This window comes from Anomaloglossus baeobatrachus, chromosome 4 (assembly GCF_048569485.1).
Source record: "Anomaloglossus baeobatrachus isolate aAnoBae1 chromosome 4, aAnoBae1.hap1, whole genome shotgun sequence".
NCBI lineage: Eukaryota > Metazoa > Chordata > Amphibia > Anura > Aromobatidae > Anomaloglossus > Anomaloglossus baeobatrachus.
The window spans coordinates 72,416,318-72,439,336 of record NC_134356.1 but is presented as its reverse complement, the minus strand read 5'-3'; the positions used below and the strand labels follow the sequence as shown (position 1 = coordinate 72,439,336).

The following is a 23,019-nucleotide window of genomic DNA, read 5'->3' as shown; positions in this document are numbered from 1 at the left end:
GGGACTTGAAACCCCCATGAAATAGTTTGTAGTTAGCAGCTGAGAAAGTCTTATTGTTGGGGATATAAGTCCTAAGGGACATTACATGTTGTTTTACGTCATGATATTGCCAAGAGTGTTCCCTTTAAGTGGACCGGTTACTTGCCAAAAATTTGTATTATTTGATCTGGTGTAATGGCTGCTGTTGTGTTTTTTATTTCTTGCGTCTGTGTGTTCCTACGATAAAGCCCCCTTTTCCAAGAATGTAAATCTAGTATTTTTATCCAAGTGGGTATGGTCCTCAACTCTTCCCAATAGGAGAGCTTTTGAAGATCACGCCCAGTTGGCTAAAAAGAGAAGACAAGATAAGAAACAGAGAGGCACAGGAACAAAAGAAAATCATTGACAGATTCAGGAGAACAGCCACATTTACACCATGTAAAAAAACATTTATGGCAAGTGATAGGTCCTCCATGAAGTGGAGTGGTCACTAGGGATGATTGAATACCTCAAATATTCAGCTTCGCGAATATCCAACGAATAGGTCGCCACTATGCGAATATTCGATGTGCAATGTAAGTCTATGGGAAGCCCGAATAGTTCCGAATAGTTGTTATTCGGGTGTCCCATAGACTTACATTGCGCATCAAATATTCGCGAATAGTGGAATAGCGGCAACTTATTTGTCAAATATTCGCGAAGCCGAAAATTTGAGGTATTCGATCATTCCTAGTGGTCACAAGTTAAATGTCCGTGAAAACTTAACCAGGCAAATCTCAAAGAAAAAAAAATGGTCTTCAAACATTGGGCATATCAATATGGACTATCCTTTAAAGTGTTTGGCCAAATGTATCAAGACTGATGCTTTTAATGCCGGTCTGTTGAGGAGGAGTGAGGCGCACACCTCTTAGGCCGGTTTCACACATCCGGCTTTTTGCCGGTTTGCCGGATCCGGCGCTCTCCCATACAGTGACTACAGTACAGTGACAGCGCAACAAGCGCCGGTCACGTGCTGTCATGTGACCGGCGCATGTGACCCGGAAGTTACAGCGCTGTCACTGTACTGTATTGTCTGTACGGGAGAGCGCCAGATCCGGCAAACCGGCAAAAAGCCGGATGTGTGAAACCGGCCTTAAGGAATCAGGGGTGTCTGAGAAATGGCGTGCCCCTTTGTGAACTCCTCACCTCAAAACTTACTCCAGTCTACAACTGGAGTAAGATTTGTGGTGTAAGGATCACCTCAGCTTATCATGCCCCGCCCCCTGGCCACCCCAGCTCCACCCACTGTCAGAGCTAAGCAAAAAACGGTATGAGAGAACCAGAAGCTGAAAAATGTTAGCGCAGTATTGCATTATGCCAAAATTTTGCGACTTTTCAGAGCTTTTTACACCACAATTCTGGCATAAAAGCTTTAAGAAATTGGGCCTATTGCAATCAGTAGATTGTAAAAATGAGAAGGACTGAAAGTCATCAAGGGTTAATTGTAAGTACTGGACTATATTTTGTAGCTAAACACAAGAATTAGAAAACCATCCTATTGTTTAGATCAATACTAAAAGTGCCTACGAATCCTTGGTGAGGCCATCTTCATCGTCGCTGATGTGCGTCCGCTCTTCAGACACTCCGCTTTCATCTATGTTTTCCAGCTCATCCGCCCGTTGGATCGCCAAATCTTCCAGATTCACAGTAGGGAGTGTGTTCTGCTCCGGATACACCCAAGGCTTGAAATGAGGGTCGTGCTTTCTCTTCCATTCAGGATACTTTACACCGGCCTTGTAAATCTTTTTCATTGCCTGTACAGAATCAGGAATATTATATAAAAATAGAAATTTTACACTTCATTATCATGCGGTGGCAAAACACCATATAAATGCAAAGGCCATGTACACTTTCATACGGTACTTTTTATTACTGTCCATTTGCTTCCTAAATGCAAAGTTAAGCAGCTTTCTAAAAATGTTCCATTTTCTTCCATTTTACCACTGGCTTTATCCAGCTGAGTGCTTTTGCAAAACTGATACAAATCGGTCAAGGTTCTGACAGCTCTTTCGGCTCTCCCTTCTTTATGTGTTTAAGATAGCAAGAAGTTGGGGGTTGTGTGTCGCCCAAGGTTATGGGGTACTCGTTCCTGGGCGATGTATAACTGGGGAAATGTCACTTGGTGGCCGTTGCGTGGTTCCGTGCCCTGGGTGCTTTTAAAAAGGGGTTATATTTACATGGGAGTTTAAATGAACGTTTATACGTGACGCCACTTGCGGTTTGCGGCTATGTGGATGGAGCTGCCGCTGCACAGTCCTTGCTACTGGGGCTGAGTTGGTGGCAGCCTGGATGTTAGGCCCTCTGCAAGCAGGGCCGGGCCTCATAGGATAGGTGATGTAGATTGACTTGCATGCAGGAGACATTGAATTCTAAAGGTCCAGTCACACTAAACAACTTACCAGCGATCCCAACAACAATAGGGATCGCTGGTAAGTTGCTAGGAGGTTGCTGGTGAGATGTCACACTGCGACGCTCCAGCGATCCCACCAGCAACCTGACCTGGCAGGGATCGCTGGAGCGTGGCTACACGAGTTGCTGGTGAGCTCACCAGCAACCAGTGACCAGCCCCCAGCGCCACGTGGAAGATGCTGCGCTTGGTAACTAAGGTAAATATCGGGTAACCAACCCGATATTTATCTTGGTTACCAGCTCACGCAGCTACACGTGCAGAGAGCAGGGAGCAGCGCACACCGCTTAGCGCTGGCTCCCTGCTCTCCTAGCTACAGCACACATCGGGTTAATTAACCCGATGTGTCCTGCAGCTACATGTGCACAGAGCAGGAGCCGGCACTGACAGTGAGAGCGGCGGAGGCTGGTAACAAAGGTAAATATCGGGTAACCAAGGACAGGGCTTCTTGGTTACCCAATGTTTACATTGGTTACCAGCTTCCGTAGAAGCCGGCTCCTGCTGCCTGCACATTTAGTTGTTGCTGTCTCGCTGTCACACACAGCGATCTGTGCTTCACAGCGGGACAGCAACAACTAAAAAATGGCCCAGGACATTCAGCAACAACCAACGACCTCACAGCAGGGGCCAGGTTGTTGCTGGATGTCACACACAGCAACATCGCTAGCAACGTCACAAAAGTTGTTCGTTAGCAGCGATGTTGCTAGCGATGTTGCTTAGTGTGACGGGGCCTTAAGGCTCTTACAACAAGATAACAGGATAAGGTAGAGCAATAAAACTTACTTATCCTGAAAGGTCTCCTTAAGCCCTATTTAAAGATAACATAAGTAATGTACTAGAAAATCATTTGACATATTCCATTTAAGAGGAGTGTGCCTCCCTAACACAGCCCTCATTAAGACCAGCATGAGAAACACTTCTCTTGATAAATCAGGGCCATTGTGTTCTGCACACATAATATTATGGGTGTCTTAATACTAAGTCATCTGCTTTAAAGAATGGGGTCTGATGGAGCTGAGGTGCTCATTTTCAACTGCTACTGTATTCATAGTCTATGGGACTATTAACAGTTTGCTAGAGACAGTCTGGTACGGTGCTGCAGTGGCAGACTGCCATTTGTATTTATATACGCGGTACTTTCCGCGGTACCCAGCCAATTAGTGGGTGAGCCCAAAGTGGCACCTCTACATTTCCAAAAGTCCTAATTACTTCGCTAAGTAAGACCTCTGTTTATACAGCCACCTAAAAGCTAAAGTTTGGGGATTACTTATGGTCATTGATGCTCAATCACTAGGTGTCACTAGATACACCTAGTAGAGAAGGAGTCAAACAAGCCGGGGGTTAGAAGCCAGGAGGTCACGTATGGAACACAGGGAAAAAGTGTAGCCAAGGTCAGGGTAAGAGCCGAAGGTCAGAAGCCAGGAAGTCACATATGGAACACAGGGAGAAAGCGGAGCTGAAGTCAGGGTACGAGCCGGAGGTCTGGAGCCAGGGGGTAACGTCAGAGTAAGGGGTACAGGCAAAGAAGGGTAACCAAGGTCCGAGGTTGAGAGACAAGATCAGAACAGTACACTTACGGGAGCTAGAAGCACTAGTAGCTAGAAGAACTACAACTGGCGGCGTTCCGGGTGAGGTTGCTCCCTAATGAAGCAGAGCAATTGCCCGGAATGATGCGCCTGAGAACAGCCCCCTCCCAGCATCGACGCAGGACCCAAGGACGGGAGACAACCCATCCAGCAGAGCACAACACCACAATAGAGCATGATCGCAGAGCACTGCAAATCAGAACCATGGCAGGTTATTTCTGCAACAAGACAGTAGATTCTATATACTTCCCAATGACTACACTTATTGATCAATACATCCTTGGCTTGATCTTATACCTTAATTACTATAAAACATCATGAAGGACTTCTTACCTTTGGAGCCACAAATTGAGAAACTTTATTCACCACCCACTTTGGTAATGATCCTTCAATAATAAAAAAAATACACATTAACAGCAGAACTGTAAAAATGGGATGAGGTCCGGCATTTTGAATCGTAACATTATTATACTGTAAAATACTCAGATTGACTAAGTCAAAATGTTTACCGCCTATAGGGACTTTTTCCTTTAAATAAACAGTACCACCTAGTGGACAAATAGCCTCACTGCATTCTATCTGGAGAATTTAAAAATAACTATACTCAATGAGTGTACTTTGCTCAAGATTTACATGGGGGCCAAAATAGTAGTATTTATCACTATTTTTTTTGATGTTGGAGGTGTAAGAGGTGTTACTATTGTGATTGGTACAGAATGAATGACTAATAATATTGACGTTAATAGCGTGGTGCACTACATGTAACATGTGACTGTCACATTATATAATCTATGTGTCAGTATAATTCTATGCAGCCACCCTTTAATAGAGGATAGGTGTGCGCTTCTATATACCTCCAGCATTCCAGTTGTGTAACTACAACTCTCACCGTGCTCTGACAGCTGTAGCTTCCTCATCGCCTACATACCTTACGTTGTCTGTGCGCCAGAATTGAAATCCACTCAATATATTGCCAAAAGCATCACATTATTCCAAAATTAGTTATACCTTTTATAGCTAAAATTGGATTCTATACCTGCCGAGAGCTGCACATCAATTTATGTCAATTTCTGGGGTAATAGACAGTACATTGGAACCTTGGTTTAAGAGTAACTTGGCTTGAGAGCGTTTTCCAAGACAAGCAAAGATTATTAAAAATGTGTAACTTGGTTTAAGAGCAATGCTTTGCAACAAGAGCAAATTCCCACCGTGTCCACCTTTCACCGCGCTGTGACCCGCTCTGGAGGTAACTTTCTGTACATATGTACTGTATACAGTATACCATTGTACAGTATATATACAGCATATCTACCAATTTGCATTTGTGGATATACTATTGTACTTTTGTTCTGCTAACCAGTGCAGCACATTGCTTATACTGTACCTCTCGCACACAAACAATGTTATTGTAAGCTAATGTGCAGTTTAGTTATGTTTTTTACTGTACAGTATTTTGTATTAGTGTACTGAAATAATTTTATATGAATACAGGACATTGTTTTGTATTACTGTAATAAGTTTGTATAAACACAGTAAATATTTTTGGGTTGTGGAACGAATTGTCTGCTTTTCAATTATTTCCTATGGGAAAATTTGCTTTGATATAAGAGTAACTTGGTTTAAGAGCACAGTCCCGGAACCAATTATGCTCGGAATACAAGGTTCCACTGCAACTCTATTGGATCAATGGTGGCGACCCTCTTCCTGACTAACCGGGCCTTCTATCGAAAGATTGAGCGAGAAATAAAAAGTCATTGTTTTTTTCCTGTAAATATGGCGTGCACTAAAACCTGCATTGGCATATATTATTTAAAGGGGTTTTCTATTTTAAGAAAAGTGGATCCCAAGCGCTTTTATATATGCAACGTAATAAAAGTTGCTCCCCCTCCCCCAGTCAGCCTCTGCTCTAGTCTTAAGGGTACTTTACACGCTGCGATAACGGTATAGATATCGCTAGCAAGTGTACCTGCCCCTGTCGGTTGTGCGACACGGGCAAATTGCTGCCCGTGGTGCACAACCTCGCTTACCCCCGTCACACGGACTTACCTGCCCTGCGACGTCGTTCTGGTCGGCGAACCGCCTCCTTTCTAAGGGAGCGGTTCGTGCGACGTCACAGCGACGTCACATGGCAGGCGTCCAATAGAAGCGGAGGGACGGAGATAAGCGGGACGTAAACATCCCGCCCACCTCCTTCCTTCCGCATTGCCAGTGAAGGCAGGTAAGGAAATGTTCGTCGCTGCTGCGGCTTTACACACAGCGATGTGTGCTGCCGCAGGAACGACTAACAACATCGTACCTGCAGCAGCAACGATATTAAGGAAATGAGCGACGTGTCAACGAGCAACGATTTTTCACGTTTTTGTGCTCGTTGATCGTCGCTCATTGGTGTCACACGCTGCGATGTCGGTAACTGCGCCGGATGTGCGTCACTAACGACGTGACCCCAACGATATATCATTACCGATATCGCAGTGTGTAAAGTACCCTTTAGTCTTTCGGATGGTGACGTCACATCGACAGTGCGGATTACTGCTGCATCTAATGTAGCCGGAATGAGCCGCTGAGGTCAGTGATTGTCTTCAGCGGTGATTTAACCTCCTGAGATGATGTTACAGCTGCATCCAAAATGCAGAGCCCCTAGCAGCAGCGGAGAGCGAGATGTGAACCAGAGGAGGGTGAGTATGTGCTGTATTTATTATGTGATGTATATAAAAGCATTTAGGATCCACTTTTGGTAAATTTGAAAGTCCCTTTAATTCATGCAGATTGTAGGTGCACTCACAATCCTTACATTCTCCCCTTTGAGACTTCACAGATACAACATGAACATCATCAGGATGGAGTAAAAGTATTGGTTCAGGTAGTCTCACACACCCTCGATACTCAGATTTACAGTCCAGTCAATTTATCATGTCAGTGAGAATCTGAATATTATTTATCAATGCAAACATACTGATTTTACAAGATTGAAAATTCTAAGAACTGATAGGGAGCCATGAAATGACACATTGTTACTTTACCTTTCGGGTCAACTTGTGTAAGGTAGTAAAGAACACAGCTATTGTCTCCATTGGCTTTAATTAAATATCCCGTCTGCAGGGAAACTGCTCTGACAAAGTCTTTTCTAGGAGGATGTTTCTGTAATGGAAAAGAAGCAATTGTGAAAAAGTAGAGCATGTACAGCGCTCACCATTTTAAAGGGAATCTGTTTCCAGGTTTTTGCCACCTAATCTGAGAGTATCATGATGTAGCGGCAGAGATCCTGATTCCAGCAATGTGTGACTTACTGGGCTGCTTAGTGTAGTTTTGATAAAAATCACTGTTTAATCAGCAGGAGATTATCATTACAGGACTACTTAGCGTACTGCAGGTAGTCCAGCATATTCACGAGCTCTGTATAACTGCTAGATCTGCAGCAGGAAAAACAGTGATTTTATCAAAATGACAGCAAACAGCTCAGTAAGGAACACATCGCTGGAATCAGGGTCTCTGTCTCTAGATTATGCTGCTCTCAGATGGGGGAGAAAAAACATGGTGACAGATTCGCTTTTAAAAAAAACGTTCACATGCCAGAATTTTTTTTTTTTTTACATAGTATTAATAAATGCCACAGTCCTCCTTAATTTGATATTTTTCTTGTGTTCCCGCTCTTAATTCCTGAGATATTCCCATATATTTCTTCACAGTGTAAATCTAGGCTTTTTAACCAGCTGGGTGTGGCCTGGAGAAATTAGATGGACAAAGAAGAGCTGAGGAGCATGAAATAAGAAGAATAGAGTTATATACAGAGTAGAGGGAGGGATATTTCATTAGAACAGTGCAATATATACCAACAATACAACAATATAACAATACAATCCATGTTTAGAATAAGTGAAAGATCCTTTTATTAGCAGGTTTTGCTATGTAATCTGACAGCAGCATGATGTAGGGACAGAGACCCTGATTCCAGCAATGTGTCACTTCATTTTCAGGGGGCAGCAGCGATGATAGAATCACAGTTTTCTCTGCCGCAGATCTAGCAGAGCTCAGAACGCTGAGCTGTGTGTAACTCCGCCCACACCACCGATTGTCAACTTTCTGTCAATATAAAGTGTGCACAGAAATTTGCCAATTAGTGTTGGCAAGCATTAAAAATGCATGTTACTTGATTTGAGTTGGTCAGACACTCAGAGGAGCCCGACGCAAGTAACGAGCATTATGGAAAGTCAATGATTGGCCTGTTCTTGGCTCTGCCCACATTCAGTCAGCCATAGACCGAGCATTTCCAATGAGAGGGAGGGCATGTTTTTTTTTTGTTTTTTTTTGGGTCACACTACAGAAACTTGTTTTATTCCCTGGGAGAGCCATTCAGAGACTGTGAATGGCTCCCATCATGCAGTGACGCAAGACTGTGCTTTGTGCTCATTGTTTCACCTACGACACATCTGGGAACATAATATCGGCCGAGCTCTGCGAGTATCCGAGCACATAACGCTCGATCGAATAATGAGCACGTTCACCCATCACTAATGCTAAATCAGTCAATGGGGTGTGTGATTGGACAAGGTGGCACAAGACACCTAGCCCTGTAGTGATAATCTGCTGCTGATAAATTTTGTTGAAACAGCTAAACACAGCCTAGTAAGCCACCTCACTGAAATCAGGGTATCTGCACCTGTGGAACCCCTGGGGCTTCAGTCGCCACAGGGTACTGCACCTCACTTAAGGTGCAGTGCTTAACCCGGATCCAGAGGAGGTCGGTAACTGTTATACCGCTTACACAACTCAAACACAAAACCAGGTTGTCCTCCACACTGGTGACTGGGCTAGGGTAATGTCCTAAGGCTGTCTCCAAACATGGGGGGCAGCCACCCACTAGTGACAGGGACCAGGGGAGAAGCAGCCACCAGGGGGAGTCAGGAGCCAACACAACAGTTGGAGAGTTTTCCAGCAGGAGAGGAAAGGAGCAGACGGTCTCACCGGTGGCTCTGGTGGGACACAGGAGTTCATACGATTGCCGAGGGGAGAGCTTCATTGCTCACTTGGGACCGGCGCCATACAGGGTGCAGGACTCTAGGGAAGATCGTTATCCAAGTTGGATTTCCACAATCTGTCAGGACGGGGAGATTGCAGGTCTCCCTTGGCCAACACAGAGCATGAACGCACAATGCCATATAGGATCCGGGGCCTAGATCAAAGTAAGGCCACATTGCAGAGCCGTGGCACCTGCAGACAGGACAAGAGTTTTTACTTGGGATGGACTGGAGTCCCCAAGTAGCTTTAAGCCACAGGCATCCAACTTACACGGCGCTAGGAGGAAGGGGCTCACCGACCACCACACTGGACTGAACTCCAAAGAGATCTGAGTTTGACGGGATCCAACACAGTGGTGACTGGTTCTACTGTGGCAGCAACCTGGCTACTTAAAGAACTGTGAGTAAAGACACCTTGAACCCGCAGAGACTGTGTCCGTCTGTTCTTGCCGGCACTGCTGCCCCGTGCCTAGGCGCCCGCTATTGCTACTCCCCCCCCCATCATCCTCTACGGGGCCCGCTCCACCTGTGGGGAGTGACACCATCTTTGCTGCTATTACCATCCGCCCTGGAGGACAGCGACAGCAGCGGCAGCTAATCCCTAATTTTTTAAAGAAAAGCACATTTTTTTTCAATGAAGCTATTAAACAGAAATACACTCTATACGTTGTTAATGTGGTAAATGACTATTCTAGCTGCAAACGTCTGGTTTTTAATGCAATATCTACATAGGTGTATAGAGGCCTACTTCCAACAACCACCACTCCAGTGTTCTAATGGTACATTGTGTTTGCTAACTGTTTTAGAAGGCTAATGGATGTTTAGAAATCCTTTGAAAACCCTTGTGTATGTTAGCACAGCTGAAAACAGTTTTGCTGATTAAAGCAGTTATAAAACTGACCGTCCTTTGAGTTAGTTCAGAAACTGGAACATTACATTTGTTGGTTCCATTAAACTCTCAAAATGGCCAGAAAAAGAGAACTTTCATGTGAAACTCGACAGTCTATTCTTGTTCTTAGAAACGAAGGATATTCCATGCGAGAAATTGCCAAGAAACTGAAGATTTCCTACAACAGTGTGTATTACTACCTTCAGAAGAGAAGGAGAGTACAAACAGGCTCTAACCAGAGTAGAACAAGAAGTGGGAGGCCGCGCTGCACAACTGAGCAACAAGACAAGTGCACTGTAGTCTCTAGTTTGATAAATCGACGCCTCACAGGTCCTCAACTGGCAGCTTCATTAAATAGTACCCGCAAAACGCTAGTGCCAAGGTCTACAGTGAAGAGGAGACTCCGGGATCCTGGCCTTCAGGGCAGAGTGGTAAAGAAAAAGCCATATCTGAGACTGGATAATAAAAGGAAAAGATTAATATGGGCAAAAGAACAGACAGTAGACAGAGGAAGATTGGAAAAAAGTGTTATGGACAGACGAATCGAAGTTTGAAGTGTTTGGATCAAACAGAAGAACATTTGTGAGAGACAGAACAATTGAAAAGATGCTGGAAGAGTGCCTGACGCCATCTGTCAATCATAGTGGAGGTAATGTGATGGTCTGGGGTTGCTTTGGTGCTGGTAACGTGGGAGATTTGTACAAGGTAAAAGATTTTGAACAAGGAAGGCTATCACTCAATTTTGCAACACCATGCCATACCCTGTGGACAGCGCTTGATTGGAACCAATTTCATCCTACAACAGGACAATGACCCAAAGCACACCTCCAAATTATGCATGAACTATTTAGGGAAGAAGTAGGCAGCTGGTTTTCTATCTGTAATGGAGTGGCCAGCCTAGTCACCAGATCTCAACCCTACTAAGCTTTTGTGAGAGCAGCTTGACCATATGGTATGCAAAAAGTGCCCATCAAGCCAATCCAACTTGTGGGGGGGCTTCTGGAAGCATGGGGTGAAATATCTCCAGATTACTTCCGCAAATTACTAGCTAGAATGCCAAAGCTCTGCAAAGCTGGAATTGCTGCAAAGGAGCATTCTGTGACGAAAGCAAAGTGTGAAGGAGAAAACTATTATTTCAAGTAAAAATCATTATTTCTAACCTCGTCAATGTCTGGATCATATTTTCTATTCATTATGCAGCTCATTTGATAAATAAAAGTATGATTTTTCATGGAAAAAACAAAATGGTCTGGGTGACTCCAGCTTTTTGAACTGTAATTATATATATGTATATACACACATATACATTATATATATATATATATATACACACACACACACACACACACACACACACACACCAAATGTTTGGACACGCCTTCTCATTCAAAGAGTTTTCTTTATTTTCAGGACTCTGATGAAGGCATCAAAACTATGAATTAAAACATGTGGAATGAAATGCTTAAAACAGTGTGAAACAACTGAAAATATGTCTTATATTCTAGGTTCTTCAAAGTAGCCACCTTTTGCTTTGATTACTGCTTTGCACACTCTTGGCATTCTCTTGATGAGCTTCAAGAGGTAGTCACCGAATATGGTCTTCCAACAGTCCTTTAAGGAGTTCCCAGAGATGCTTAGCACTTGTTGGCCCTTTTGCCTTCACTCTGCAGTCCAGCTCACCCCAAACCATCTCTATTGGGTTCAGGTCTGGTGACTGTGGAGGCCAGGTCATCTGCGTAGCACCCCATCACTCTCCTTCTTAGTCAAATGGCCCTTACACAGCCTGGAGGTGTGTTTGGGGTCATTGTCCTGTTGAAAAATAAATGATGGTCCAACTAAACGCAAACCGGATGGAATAGCACGCCGCTGCAAGATGCTGTGGTAGCCATGCTGGTTCTGTATGCTTTCAGTTTTGAATAAATTCCCAACAGTGTCACCAGCAAAGCACCCCCACACCATCACACCTCCTCCTCCATGCTTCATGGTGGGAACCAGGGATGCAGAGTCCATCCGTTCACCTTTTCTACAAAGACACGGTGGTTGGATCCAAAGACCTCAAATTTGGACTCATCAGACCAAAGCACAGATTTCCAATGGTCTAATGTCCCTTCCTTGTGTTCTTTAGCCCAAACAAGTCTCTTCTGCTTGTTGCCTGTCCTTAGCAGTGGTTTCCTAGCAGCTATTTTACCATGAAGGCCTGCTGCACAAAGTCTCCTCAGCTTTTGTAGAGATGAGAAGGTGTGTCCATTCTTTTGGTCTGAGATATATATATATATATATATATATATATATATATATATATATATATATATGTAGATACACACACACACACACACACACACACACACATACATACATATTATATACACACACACTATTATATATATATATATATATATATATATATAATAGTGTGTGTGTATATAATATGTATGTATGTATGTATGTGTATATGTATACATAATAAGTGTATGTATATATATATATATATATATATATATATATATATATATATATATATATATATATATATATATATATATATATATATATATATATATATATATATATATATATATATATATATATATATATATATATATATATATATATATATATATATATATATATATATATATATATATATATATATATATATATATATATATATATATATATATATATAAAGCTGGGTGGAGGATACCGGGCACCGCTGATCCCCTTTGAGGCTGACAAAGCTGCGCTTCTGTGCAGGTGGAGACCTGGGTGCGTGTCCCAAAGCAAAGACGATACAAGATCCACAAGGTAGAGATGAACAGGTCGCACTCCAATGGTCAAATAAAGAATTTCTTTTATTCCACGATCACATCAGGGTACAGGTAGTGAGGGAGGATGAGGGTGTGCCACGTCGGACGACGGCAGCCGTTTCGCAAGTAACCTTGCTTCTACGGGTCCAGTGCATGCAAAGGTGCTGCATCCGCCCTTAAATAACAGGTGAAGCAGATGCAGCGTCCTTGCGTGAGTGTAGTGCCAATTAAAAACATATACCAGCTGTACAAACATCAGATTCACATAGAAACTTATTATATATCAATTCCAGAATGGATTATAAAGTTTCATTATGTACATGGGTAAGGTTAGAGTAAAGAATTGATTTATATACAATGCTCATTATAGTCTATCAAAAGACATCGCAAAATACAATATGCAAAGCAGGCTTAAGGAAGAAAAAAAAAAAAAAAAAAAAAAAAAACCAGCATTATAAGAACACTGACAAGTCATTTTTATCATTAAGGCCAAGGGGACCGAGAGCATTTAAGTCTATAATCAGTCTTGATTCTTTTCTAAGTAAAGAACGGTGCATATCACCACCTGTGGGACAGGGATTAATTTTTATTATGCCTGCAAATTTTAAAAGGCGTGGATTACCTCCATGATATTCCTGCATATGGGCAATTAAACGTGGAGAACCTATCCCAGAGGTTATAGACTTAAAATGCTCCCGAAAACGAACATATAAAGGCCGAATTGTTTTACCTATATAGTATCTTTGGCAAGGACAAAAAATAACATATACCAAGTAGTTAGATTTGCAAGTAATCAGATCTTTTATTTTAAATAGCTCTGTACCAATTTTTAAAGTGTCTCCTATACAGTGATATTCACAAAAGGGGCAGCCACCGCACCTATAGTTTCCCTTGATTTTATTTCGATCCAACCACGTACCTAGTTTAGGGGTAGTAATACGATTATTAACAAGGATATCTCCTATGTTTTTACACCTCCTATATGAAATCAAAGGTCCCTCATTTGCCATTTCACAAAGATCCTTATCTTTATTAATTAAATGCCAGTGTTTTTTGATGCTTGATTTTATTGCATCATACATAGAATTAAATTTAAAATTAAAAACGCATCTATTTATACTTTCAGTTTTCGTTTCTTTCAAGATGGTATCTATGTTTTTGTTTTTATTCTCACTTTTATTGTTAGGTTCTTTATTTTTATTCTTATTTTTATTCTTGGGATCATGATTCAAAGATTTGTCAAGGGCAGAATTGATGACTGATATCGGATATCCTCGTTCTAATAGACGTTTTTTTAGATCTAACGCTTGATGCAGAAAGGTCTCAGGATTGTTGTGCACTCTTTTTAGGCGCAAAAATTGTCCATATGGAAGGGCTTTCTTCGTATGGGAGGGATGCGCACTATTAAAATGAAGCAGATTGTTCACTGCAGTAGGTTTTCTATATACCTGTCTGTCAATAATACCATCCGATATATTGAGTGTAACATCCAAAAAATCTAGTTTTTGATTACCAAAAATATGCGTGAAATACATGTTATAGGAATTGTTATTATTTAGATATAACACAAAATTATCAAAATCTTGTGCAGAGCCATCCCATACGAAGAAGCCATCGTCCATATATCTGGCATATTTTTTAATATGTTTCAGATATGGATTTTTAGAACTATAAATAAAATCTTCTTCAAATGCTGCCAGATAAAGATTTGCAAAAGTACATGCTGCGGGGGTACCCATCGCGGTACCCCCGCATTGTAAGTACCATTGATCGTCAAATTTAAATGCATTATGGTGCAGAACAAAATCCAAAGCCTCTGTAATGAAGTCCACTAGCATTGGATTCTGATCAAAATTCATCAGGACTCTCTTGATAGTCTGCACACCCTGATCCTGTGGGATTCGGGTGTACAGACTCTCAATGTCCAAAGAGGCAAGGGAGAAACCTTTCTGCCATTGAAAATTATCAAGCATTTTAATTAGATCTCCTGTGTCTTTTAAGAACGAGGGGATGCGAGTCAGTAATGGTTTAAGTAACCATTCTAGGTAGTGAGACAAAGGTTCTGTTACTGAACCTATTCCTGCCACAATAGGGCGGCCAGGGGGGGAGGCACTGTTCTTATGAATCTTTGGCAAATAATACCAATAAGGTTTTTTCGGAAAAAGAGGAAGTCATTTTTCAGCAGTTTTTTTAGATATAGTGCCTAAACTTACATATTTATGTAGAAGGCTTCTAAGTTTTTTGACAAAAGACCCAGTTGGATCATTAGATAATTTCTGGTATACTCTTGTATCTTGAAGTTGCCTATTGGCCTCATATACATAGGCTTCTTTTGTTAATAGAACAGTGGCGCCCCCTTTGTCCGCTCTGCGAATGATAATATCTTTTTGTGACTGCAGGATTTTAAGTGCCGTGGCTTCTCCCTGGGTGAGATTCTGGAGAGGAGAAGGGTATTTTAGAGCTTGTATATCTTTTATTACCAACTCCTGAAACAAGTCTATATTGTTTCCGGGAGTAAGTGGGGGGCAAAAGGTGGATTTTATCCCTTTATTAAAAAACGCAGATCTAGATGCAGGATTCATTTGGATATCTGCAATTCCTGGAAAACTGAGTTCAGTGTGACTGGGGTCCGCTATGCTTAGGAGTAGCGACGCATCTTTTTCGATAGCGGTATATTCATTATTCATACCAAAAAAGCCAAGCGGGCCTATTTCACACTGTAAGTCAGTTATTTCAGACGTAAGTTGACTTTTCTTTTGACTATAAAATTTTTTTAGATGTAATTTCCTACAGCCTTTAAATAAATCGATCTGAAAATCAGTTACATCAAATGACTCTGGTATACAGTAATTCAGACCCTTTTCCAACACGGATGACATATCAGGTGTTAATAACAGTGGGGTGAGATTATATATTTTACGCAAGCATGGCATAATATTATCCACTGAACAAGAAGGAATATTTTCCATATTTGTTACAGAAAATGTCTCTGACACCATACTGTCCAGAAATGTCTCTGACACCATAGTTTCACGTTCATGGCATGGAGGTGTTAATCCCTCCAGGAGACGCTCTTGCGTTTTCCTGGGGTTTTCCTGTCCCACAGGTGGTGATATGCACCGTTCTTTACTTAGAAAAGAATCAAGACTGATTATAGACTTAAATGCTCTCGGTCCCCTTGGCCTTAATGATAAAAATGACTTGTCAGTGTTCTTATAATGCTGGTTTTTTTTTTTTTTTTTTTTTTTTTTCTTCCTTAAGCCTGCTTTGCATATTGTATTTTGCGATGTCTTTTGATAGACTATAATGAGCATTGTATATAAATCAATTCTTTACTCTAACCTTACCCATGTACATAATGAAACTTTATAATCCATTCTGGAATTGATATATAATAAGTTTCTATGTGAATCTGATGTTTGTACAGCTGGTATATGTTTTTAATTGGCACTACACTCACGCAAGGACGCTGCATCTGCTTCACCTGTTATTTAAGGGCGGATGCAGCACCTTTGCATGCACTGGACCCGTAGAAGCAAGATTACTTGCGAAACGGCTGCCGTCGTCCGACGTGGCACACCCTCATCCTCCCTCACTACCTGTACCCTGATGTGATCGTGGAATAAAAGAAATTCTTTATTTGACCATTGGAGTGCGATCTGTTCATCTCTACCTTGTGGATCATATATATATATATATATATATATACATATACACATACATACATACACATACACACACTTACACTTATTATGTATACATATACACATACATACATACATACATATACATACACATACATATACAATACATACAAACATACATATACGTACACACATATATACACACACACACACACACACACACACACACACACACACACACACACACACACACTTGCTTTTTCTAGCTTATCTGTAACAAGGGTCTCACTTCTACCATGTGCAATTTATAGTATTTACGTGGCCTTCTAAGCCCCCATGGGCCAGGGTCCGGATGCAGCTGCCACCTCTGCATCTCCTAGAGCCACTCTATATATTCATATATTCCTATTATACCTCCAATTTAGGGAGGGGGGGGGGGGGTTCATATTTTTTTTGTCAAAAATTAAAAATAGGCACTGTAGTAGGAGTTTTGGCATATGGAAACTTTTGATCTTGAGACAGATATTTGCTAAGTCAATCCTGTCGTCTTTTTGGAGCCATGTGACACCTCCTCCTTAGCTCGCAATCACCTTTATGCTGATCTTATTACATATATATATAATAATTATTACAAATATGAATACCAGGCATTAGTAAAACTTTTCAAAACAATATTCAGGGCTTACCGGGTGCTTCACTGAGTAATTGATTATCATGTAATCATTGCCAAGCGGCAGCCAGGACCTCAGGGTCACAAAATCTCTGTTCTTAAGTGGACTTGGACACTTCCCTGTAATGAAGGAAAATAAGATCCCAGAACAGAGCAACATGGCAGAATGGATAAAAATACAAAAACTCAGATTACAAAGCTGCAGGAGGGGAAGGCAAATGTACTGGAATGTATAACTAACTCTTCCATGCACCCCTAGACACATGCTATTAATATACACACGATATGGCTAAAAAGTATCATTCCGGATCATTTTTGAGTAATGGTGTTTCAGCCAAACGTATTGCAAACCTGTGCATAAGATCAAGCACACAGCTATGTAATTATCCATAAACAAAAATTGGTAGTAGCAGGGGAAATACTGAAGAGTTCTGTAATTGGACCACTTTTATAGGATGGCATCTCTGACGCAAATTCTTGTTTTCCTAGACTTGCTCAGCCATATCCAGATCTGATATCGCCCCAACTACCTCTGTATTACTGTCCAAACAAGGAGCCTATGGGTTAATACCCTAAAGGGAACCTGACAGACGATACATGTTGCCTAAGCTGCACAGAAGACGAGTTGGACAGGCGGAGCCCCAGCAGCTTCTCTCCACCCACTGCCAGTGACTGACAGGTCTCCTCCTGCGCAACCCCATGTGCAAGACATATCCTGCGTCATTCACACAAAGGTCGCCATTGTGCTCCTGTGCATGCGCACTTTGATCTACCTAACAGAGGACAGATCACAGTACTGTAATGCACATGTGTGGGCAGTCTGACCTTTACTCTTGCCTGCACATTAGAAAATTTTGCTCTGCCCTCGGCCGGGCAGATCAAAGTACGCATGCGCAGGAGCGCAATAGAGGCCACTGTGTGAATGACGCCGGATGCACACGGGACTGAGCAGGAGGATGGCGATCACACAAGATAGAGGAAGCGCCAGACTGAGAGCAGCAACACCTATCAAACTGGACTGCCCCCTAGGTGAGCATTATACAGGTGTTTTTTACGTTATACAGAGCGGCCTGGACTCTTGTATACAGCATTCTTATTGCCCCTGTGCAATAAGCTAAGGGGATCATAAGATTATAATACTCTTTTTGTGAGTCCTTGATTTGATCTGTTATCCAGTTCTTATCTCTGCTTTTGATTGATTTTTAAGGGTTCATTCTAGCCATGGAATTGATGGGTTTTCTCGTTACTGGCCAGAACATAATCTCTAGTGATGTATCCTCACCTGAATTTTGGACCCCTGGATTGGTGGAGTAGTTGGAAGCCTTGTTCAATTCAACTATTTCTTCCCCTAGGGTCTTCAATGCCGAATTATTTTACCTACCAAGCCTCTTGAAGATCCCCTGCCCACCTTCCTCCTTGTCACATTGCTTTGTTAGAGGGATATGACACCAGCTCTCCGGATGGGTGGTTATCTTAATTGAGGTATTTCGCGTCTCCAGTCAAATAAGGACGGAGTCATTTTCTTTCATGATTAATTTATTGGATTATTTATTGGTTTTAAAGCTTGTGTACATATTAACCCCTTAATAAAGGGTGATGGGCAGGATTTCCCTGAGAACTGTTGTTTATATATTAACCCCTTAATACAGTTATGTGGCCTATTTTATCCAATGTTTTGTTCAGGGGCTGGCTTGCAAATTTTGGCATGGGGGGGGAAATCCCAAAGCAGTGGTCCTTGAGTTGCGACAACTCGCCTTTAACCTGCTTATCTATGGCCATTATCATTAAAGCAGCAGAAGTAAAAGGCTTTCAAAAGAACGGTGGCTAAGACATAGATATGGGGACATAACCGAGCCTATTACATAGATACAGGAACAGAACCAAGCTTAGTACATACGGGGAAAAAAAACTAGCCTATTACATAGATATGGGAACAAAACCAAGCTTACTATATAGATACAGAAACAGAACCAAGTTTACTACATAAATATACGGGAACAAAACCGATCCTACTACAAAAGTACCAGAACTGAGCCTACTACATTGATATGGGAACACAACCACGCTTACTACATAAATACAGTACCAGAACTGAGCTTATTATATTATTAGAGTGTGAAAACATGCAAATCCTAATCATACATTACACAATGTAAAGAGTCAGAGTGAAATACTACAAGTGTACTGGACACATTTTAAAAAGGAACTGGTCACCTCGGGAAATGCTATTTATTTGCAGATATAGGGTCTATCTGCAGATAAATAGCCGGATTAATGAAAAATTGGCTACAGGGAGAAAATTAACTTTCATTCTCCCTGCTGCCACTCGCTTCCTGTCATGGGGTCGATGCAAAGAGCAGTTACAGTCACTGCTCACTACAAAGTGAGTGGACTGTAACGTTTCATCACTTTGAAACATCTTCCAAGAAACTCAACCTCAGGCCAGGCTTCATAGACGAACCAACATGGTAGCAACACATGAAAAACCATCAGAAACCTGCAACTGAATCACAAGGGGCTGGTGAGTGCATGTATCGGCCTTTGACCTATCTAAATGCCACTACCAATGATTGACAAGGGCATTTACTTAATACAGCAGAAATCAAGGTGGGCTGCTCACATACGCAAACATCTGTATATACAGTACCTAGCCATGTACAACAGTGTATATATGTACACAGATGGTACACATACATGTACACATGTGGTACGCACATATCCAGCACACACACATGCAAGCACACATTTGGTACACAAACATGCACACATGAATTTTTTGGAAGAAATACTTCATTTTCTGGAAAATTTTCAAGGGTGTCAACACTTTAGGCCATGACTGTACTTCGATTATATATACACACACACACACACACACACACACACACACACACACACACACACAGTTATATACATTGACACCGACACATTAGAGGTATTTGTAACATGGGGGAGTCGGCAGCGAGCAGAGCAGGGCGTGCTGTGTGACGGCCGTGACTTTAGTAGACATGTCCATGCACAGTGCACTGTGCAGTTGTGTCTCCTAAAACTGATGCGGCCGGGGCAGCACTGAACTTTAAGTTTTGCTTGTGTGCCGGCCCGGCCTGGTCAGTACTTGCAGTCACAGCTGGCCATGTCTGCAAAAGTGACTGCCGTCAAGCAGCATGCAGAAGGAGGCACAAGTGGCTCTGCACAGCTGGTGGAGGAGAGGCCCAGTGGGCATTTGGCCCTCTTCCCCCTGGCCCAGCTCACCCCTGGTTTTGTGACATGTATGTGTTATAAGGTTTTATTTGGGGATGTTCTCAATGAGCATTTATAACCTCATGTTCTTTTGAATACATATTTTTACATACACTTTCCATCTTTTTCAAAGTCCTCATCAAAGAATAAAATCTCTTAAAAATGGTCCAACTCCAAATTAGCAATTAGATTTTGGAATAGTTTGGAATAAGTTCTTACATGAGTAGTACCCCACATCGGCATTGACCGTGAGTCTTCCAATGTCATACGTATCAATCATGTTCGTATCCCACTTCTTGCGGTAGCTGGTGTCATGCAGCACATCATAGAGAACTTCTGCAGGGACATCTTTGCAGATAATACGCATCTGTAACAGCACAGAACACAGGAACAGGAAAATTACTTAATTGTGTAAATATATATAATAATTTTTACATTTTAAAGGGAACCTGTTAGGTCCAATATGCACCCAGAACCAGGGGCAGTTCTGGATGCATATTGCTAATCCCTGCCTAACCATCACTGTATACACTAGCATAGATAAAGGGATCTTTAGAAAAAGTATTTGTGACGCCCTGGTGCCGCCAGGTGGTCACAGAAGTAGACAACACCCTACATAACACCTTCCCACACAAGGTTCCATCAGCCACAAAATCCTAGCCACCCCCCCAGGGTAAGAAGGACACACCAGTGGGCAGGACCAGGCAGGTGGGAGAGCTCACCTACGGGTCTTGAGGATCCGGGGGCGGGAACACAGTAGATGGAGTTTGGAGTTGAAGTAGAGAGGAGTGACAGTGACAGACTGTCAGAGGAAAGCTGAGCCTAGTGGAGAGTAGACAGGGTAGTGGCCCTGGTCTACTGGATAGGTGGCAAGCAATGGACCGTGTTCAAAGGCGACGGGAATACGGTCGCGGGAGATCCAGAGTGGACCGAAACAGGGTTGGAGCCCGCCGGTACCGATAGCGGAAATCCGGTCCGGAAACCGTGCACAGGCGGGCTCCCACTGAAGTCCCAAGGGTCAGTTTTCGCGGGCACATCTCCCAACCAGAATATACCGGGAATGGACTTCTCCTGTTCCAGACAGAGTCGTTCAAAAGTGAGAAAAATTACAGATTGCCGGAGCAAGGGACATCGGTACACCAGCCGGGTGTGGAACCCGAGTACACCCGGATGCAGCAGCTGGTCACTGACACCTTGGTTTACCAACGGACTTGTGTGCAATTCTTCCACAGTGAGTACACCAACACTCCCCGGTCCGGCCCGGCGCACCACCTCCGGCCTACATCACCCCCCGTGTTCTGAACACTGAGCCCCGGGGCATCCATCCCTACCCATGGAGGGGTTAACATCCAGCTGCTATCCCATCTTCTCCCGGGTGCTCCCCAACAGCAGCGGTGGTACCGTATCTTACCACACACCGTGGGTGGCGTCACGAAGTATCTACAGCAATCCCCGTACAAATATGTCCCCTTTTTGAGTGTCCGCGTGTGCAGAAATCCCTCGAGCCACTGCGGATCCGGATCAGAGCAGCCCGGCTGCTACTGACGTGGGGGCGGCAGACCTCAAAACCTGGCATCACGAACAGGATTGTAACCCATCCACCTACCTGGTGGAAGTGTGCTTTGTTTTGGACTATAAACGGTGATCCGTATGGAAATTTTTTGACAGCCGCCAATTTGCCGCCATTTTTGGGCGCGAAAAACAACAAGCCCGGCATCTTCTTCCCTGAAAAGGGCGCAAAGTTGTAACCCCGCCCCCTGGGAACGCGGGCGGAAGTTGGTGACTCCCCAGACAGGAAGCGAAAAGGACACTGGGTCCCGTGAGACTGCTGTCGAAAAACCAAGGGGGAAGAACCAGAGGATGTCGGCGCCCGAGAGTGATGGTGGAGCAGCAGCCCCTGCTGGAGCGGCGGCACCCGCAGCGGGACTGGATGACTGAGAAGCGGCGGCCCCCGCTCCGGTCGCAGTAGCGGTAGTCACCCAAGTTATGCCGATAACCTTACCTTACGTGCCTGGCGCTGCCTGGTTACCTCAGTATGATGGACGGCCCGACGCCCTGCAAGTATTCAAAAAGAAAATTTGCACTGTTCTTCATATGTACGCCATGACTGGCAAGCAGCGTGCTTCAGTGATGTTGGGACAACTGACCGGTGCCGCCGAGCAGGAAGTAGAAACCTGGGCCGTCGAAGACGGACCTCAGTAGCTGCCATTTTCGACAAACTACAAGTAGCTTTTGAAACCCGCACGGAAGCGGAATTACGGATGCAGTTTTACAATTACCAGCAGTGTCCCCAGGACAGCATCCGAGACACTGCACTACAAACTGCCCTGCGCACCCTGAGGCAGATAGACTCCATGACAGAGCCAGAGAGTAATAAGATGCTGGTGGAGCAGTTCCTGCAAAAGCTGGGGTCAGCCGAGGACCGTTAACAGCTACGGCTGTGGGCCTTGGAGCACCGGGACTTGCACTTTGCGGTCTTAAAGGACCGGGCCATTACAGCTTTGCAAACATCGGAAGCTAATGACCCCGTACCCTCACCCTGGCCGGCCATTACTTCTCACGTGTCTGTGAAGCCTCCTCTGCTGGCTCTACTGGCACCGGCAGCCCCTCACAGAACCCCTGATGACCTGTCATCCCAAGTTCAACGTCTGAGTAAGGACGTTGCTAGGATCCTCGCGACCCTACAGCTCCAGCCAAAGACCAAGCCTCCAGAAAAGATCCAGCTCGCCGACAGCCCGGAAGACGT

At 43.3% G+C, this 23,019-nt stretch overlaps 1 protein-coding gene across 1 annotated transcript; it reads right to left on the bottom strand.

Moving 5' to 3' along the window:
* Positions 1-989: 989 nt before the first annotated feature.
* On the bottom strand, positions 990-20,640 carry LOC142301223 (START domain-containing protein 10-like). Its single transcript, XM_075342244.1, has 5 exons — positions 20,493-20,640; positions 17,053-17,156; positions 7,032-7,149; positions 4,345-4,397; positions 990-1,772 (listed from the first exon to the last, which is right to left on the bottom strand). Exons 1-5 carry the CDS (start codon positions 20,638-20,640, stop codon positions 1,542-1,544), a joined length of 654 nt encoding a protein of 217 aa, XP_075198359.1. The 3' UTR covers positions 990-1,541.
* Positions 20,641-23,019: the final 2,379 nt, after the last annotated feature.

Coding starts and splice junctions, on each gene's coding strand:
- LOC142301223 (XM_075342244.1), bottom strand. CDS start 20,640: ATGCGTATTATCTGCAAAGATGTCCCTGCAGAAGTTCTCTATGATGTG. Junction 7,150..17,052: donor ATTACTCAGTGAAGCACCCG/GTAAGCCCTGAA, acceptor TTTCCATTACAG/AAACATCCTCCTAGAAAAGA. Junction 1,773..4,344: donor CTCAATTTGTGGCTCCAAAG/GTAAGAAGTCCT, acceptor GATTCTGTACAG/GCAATGAAAAAGATTTACAA.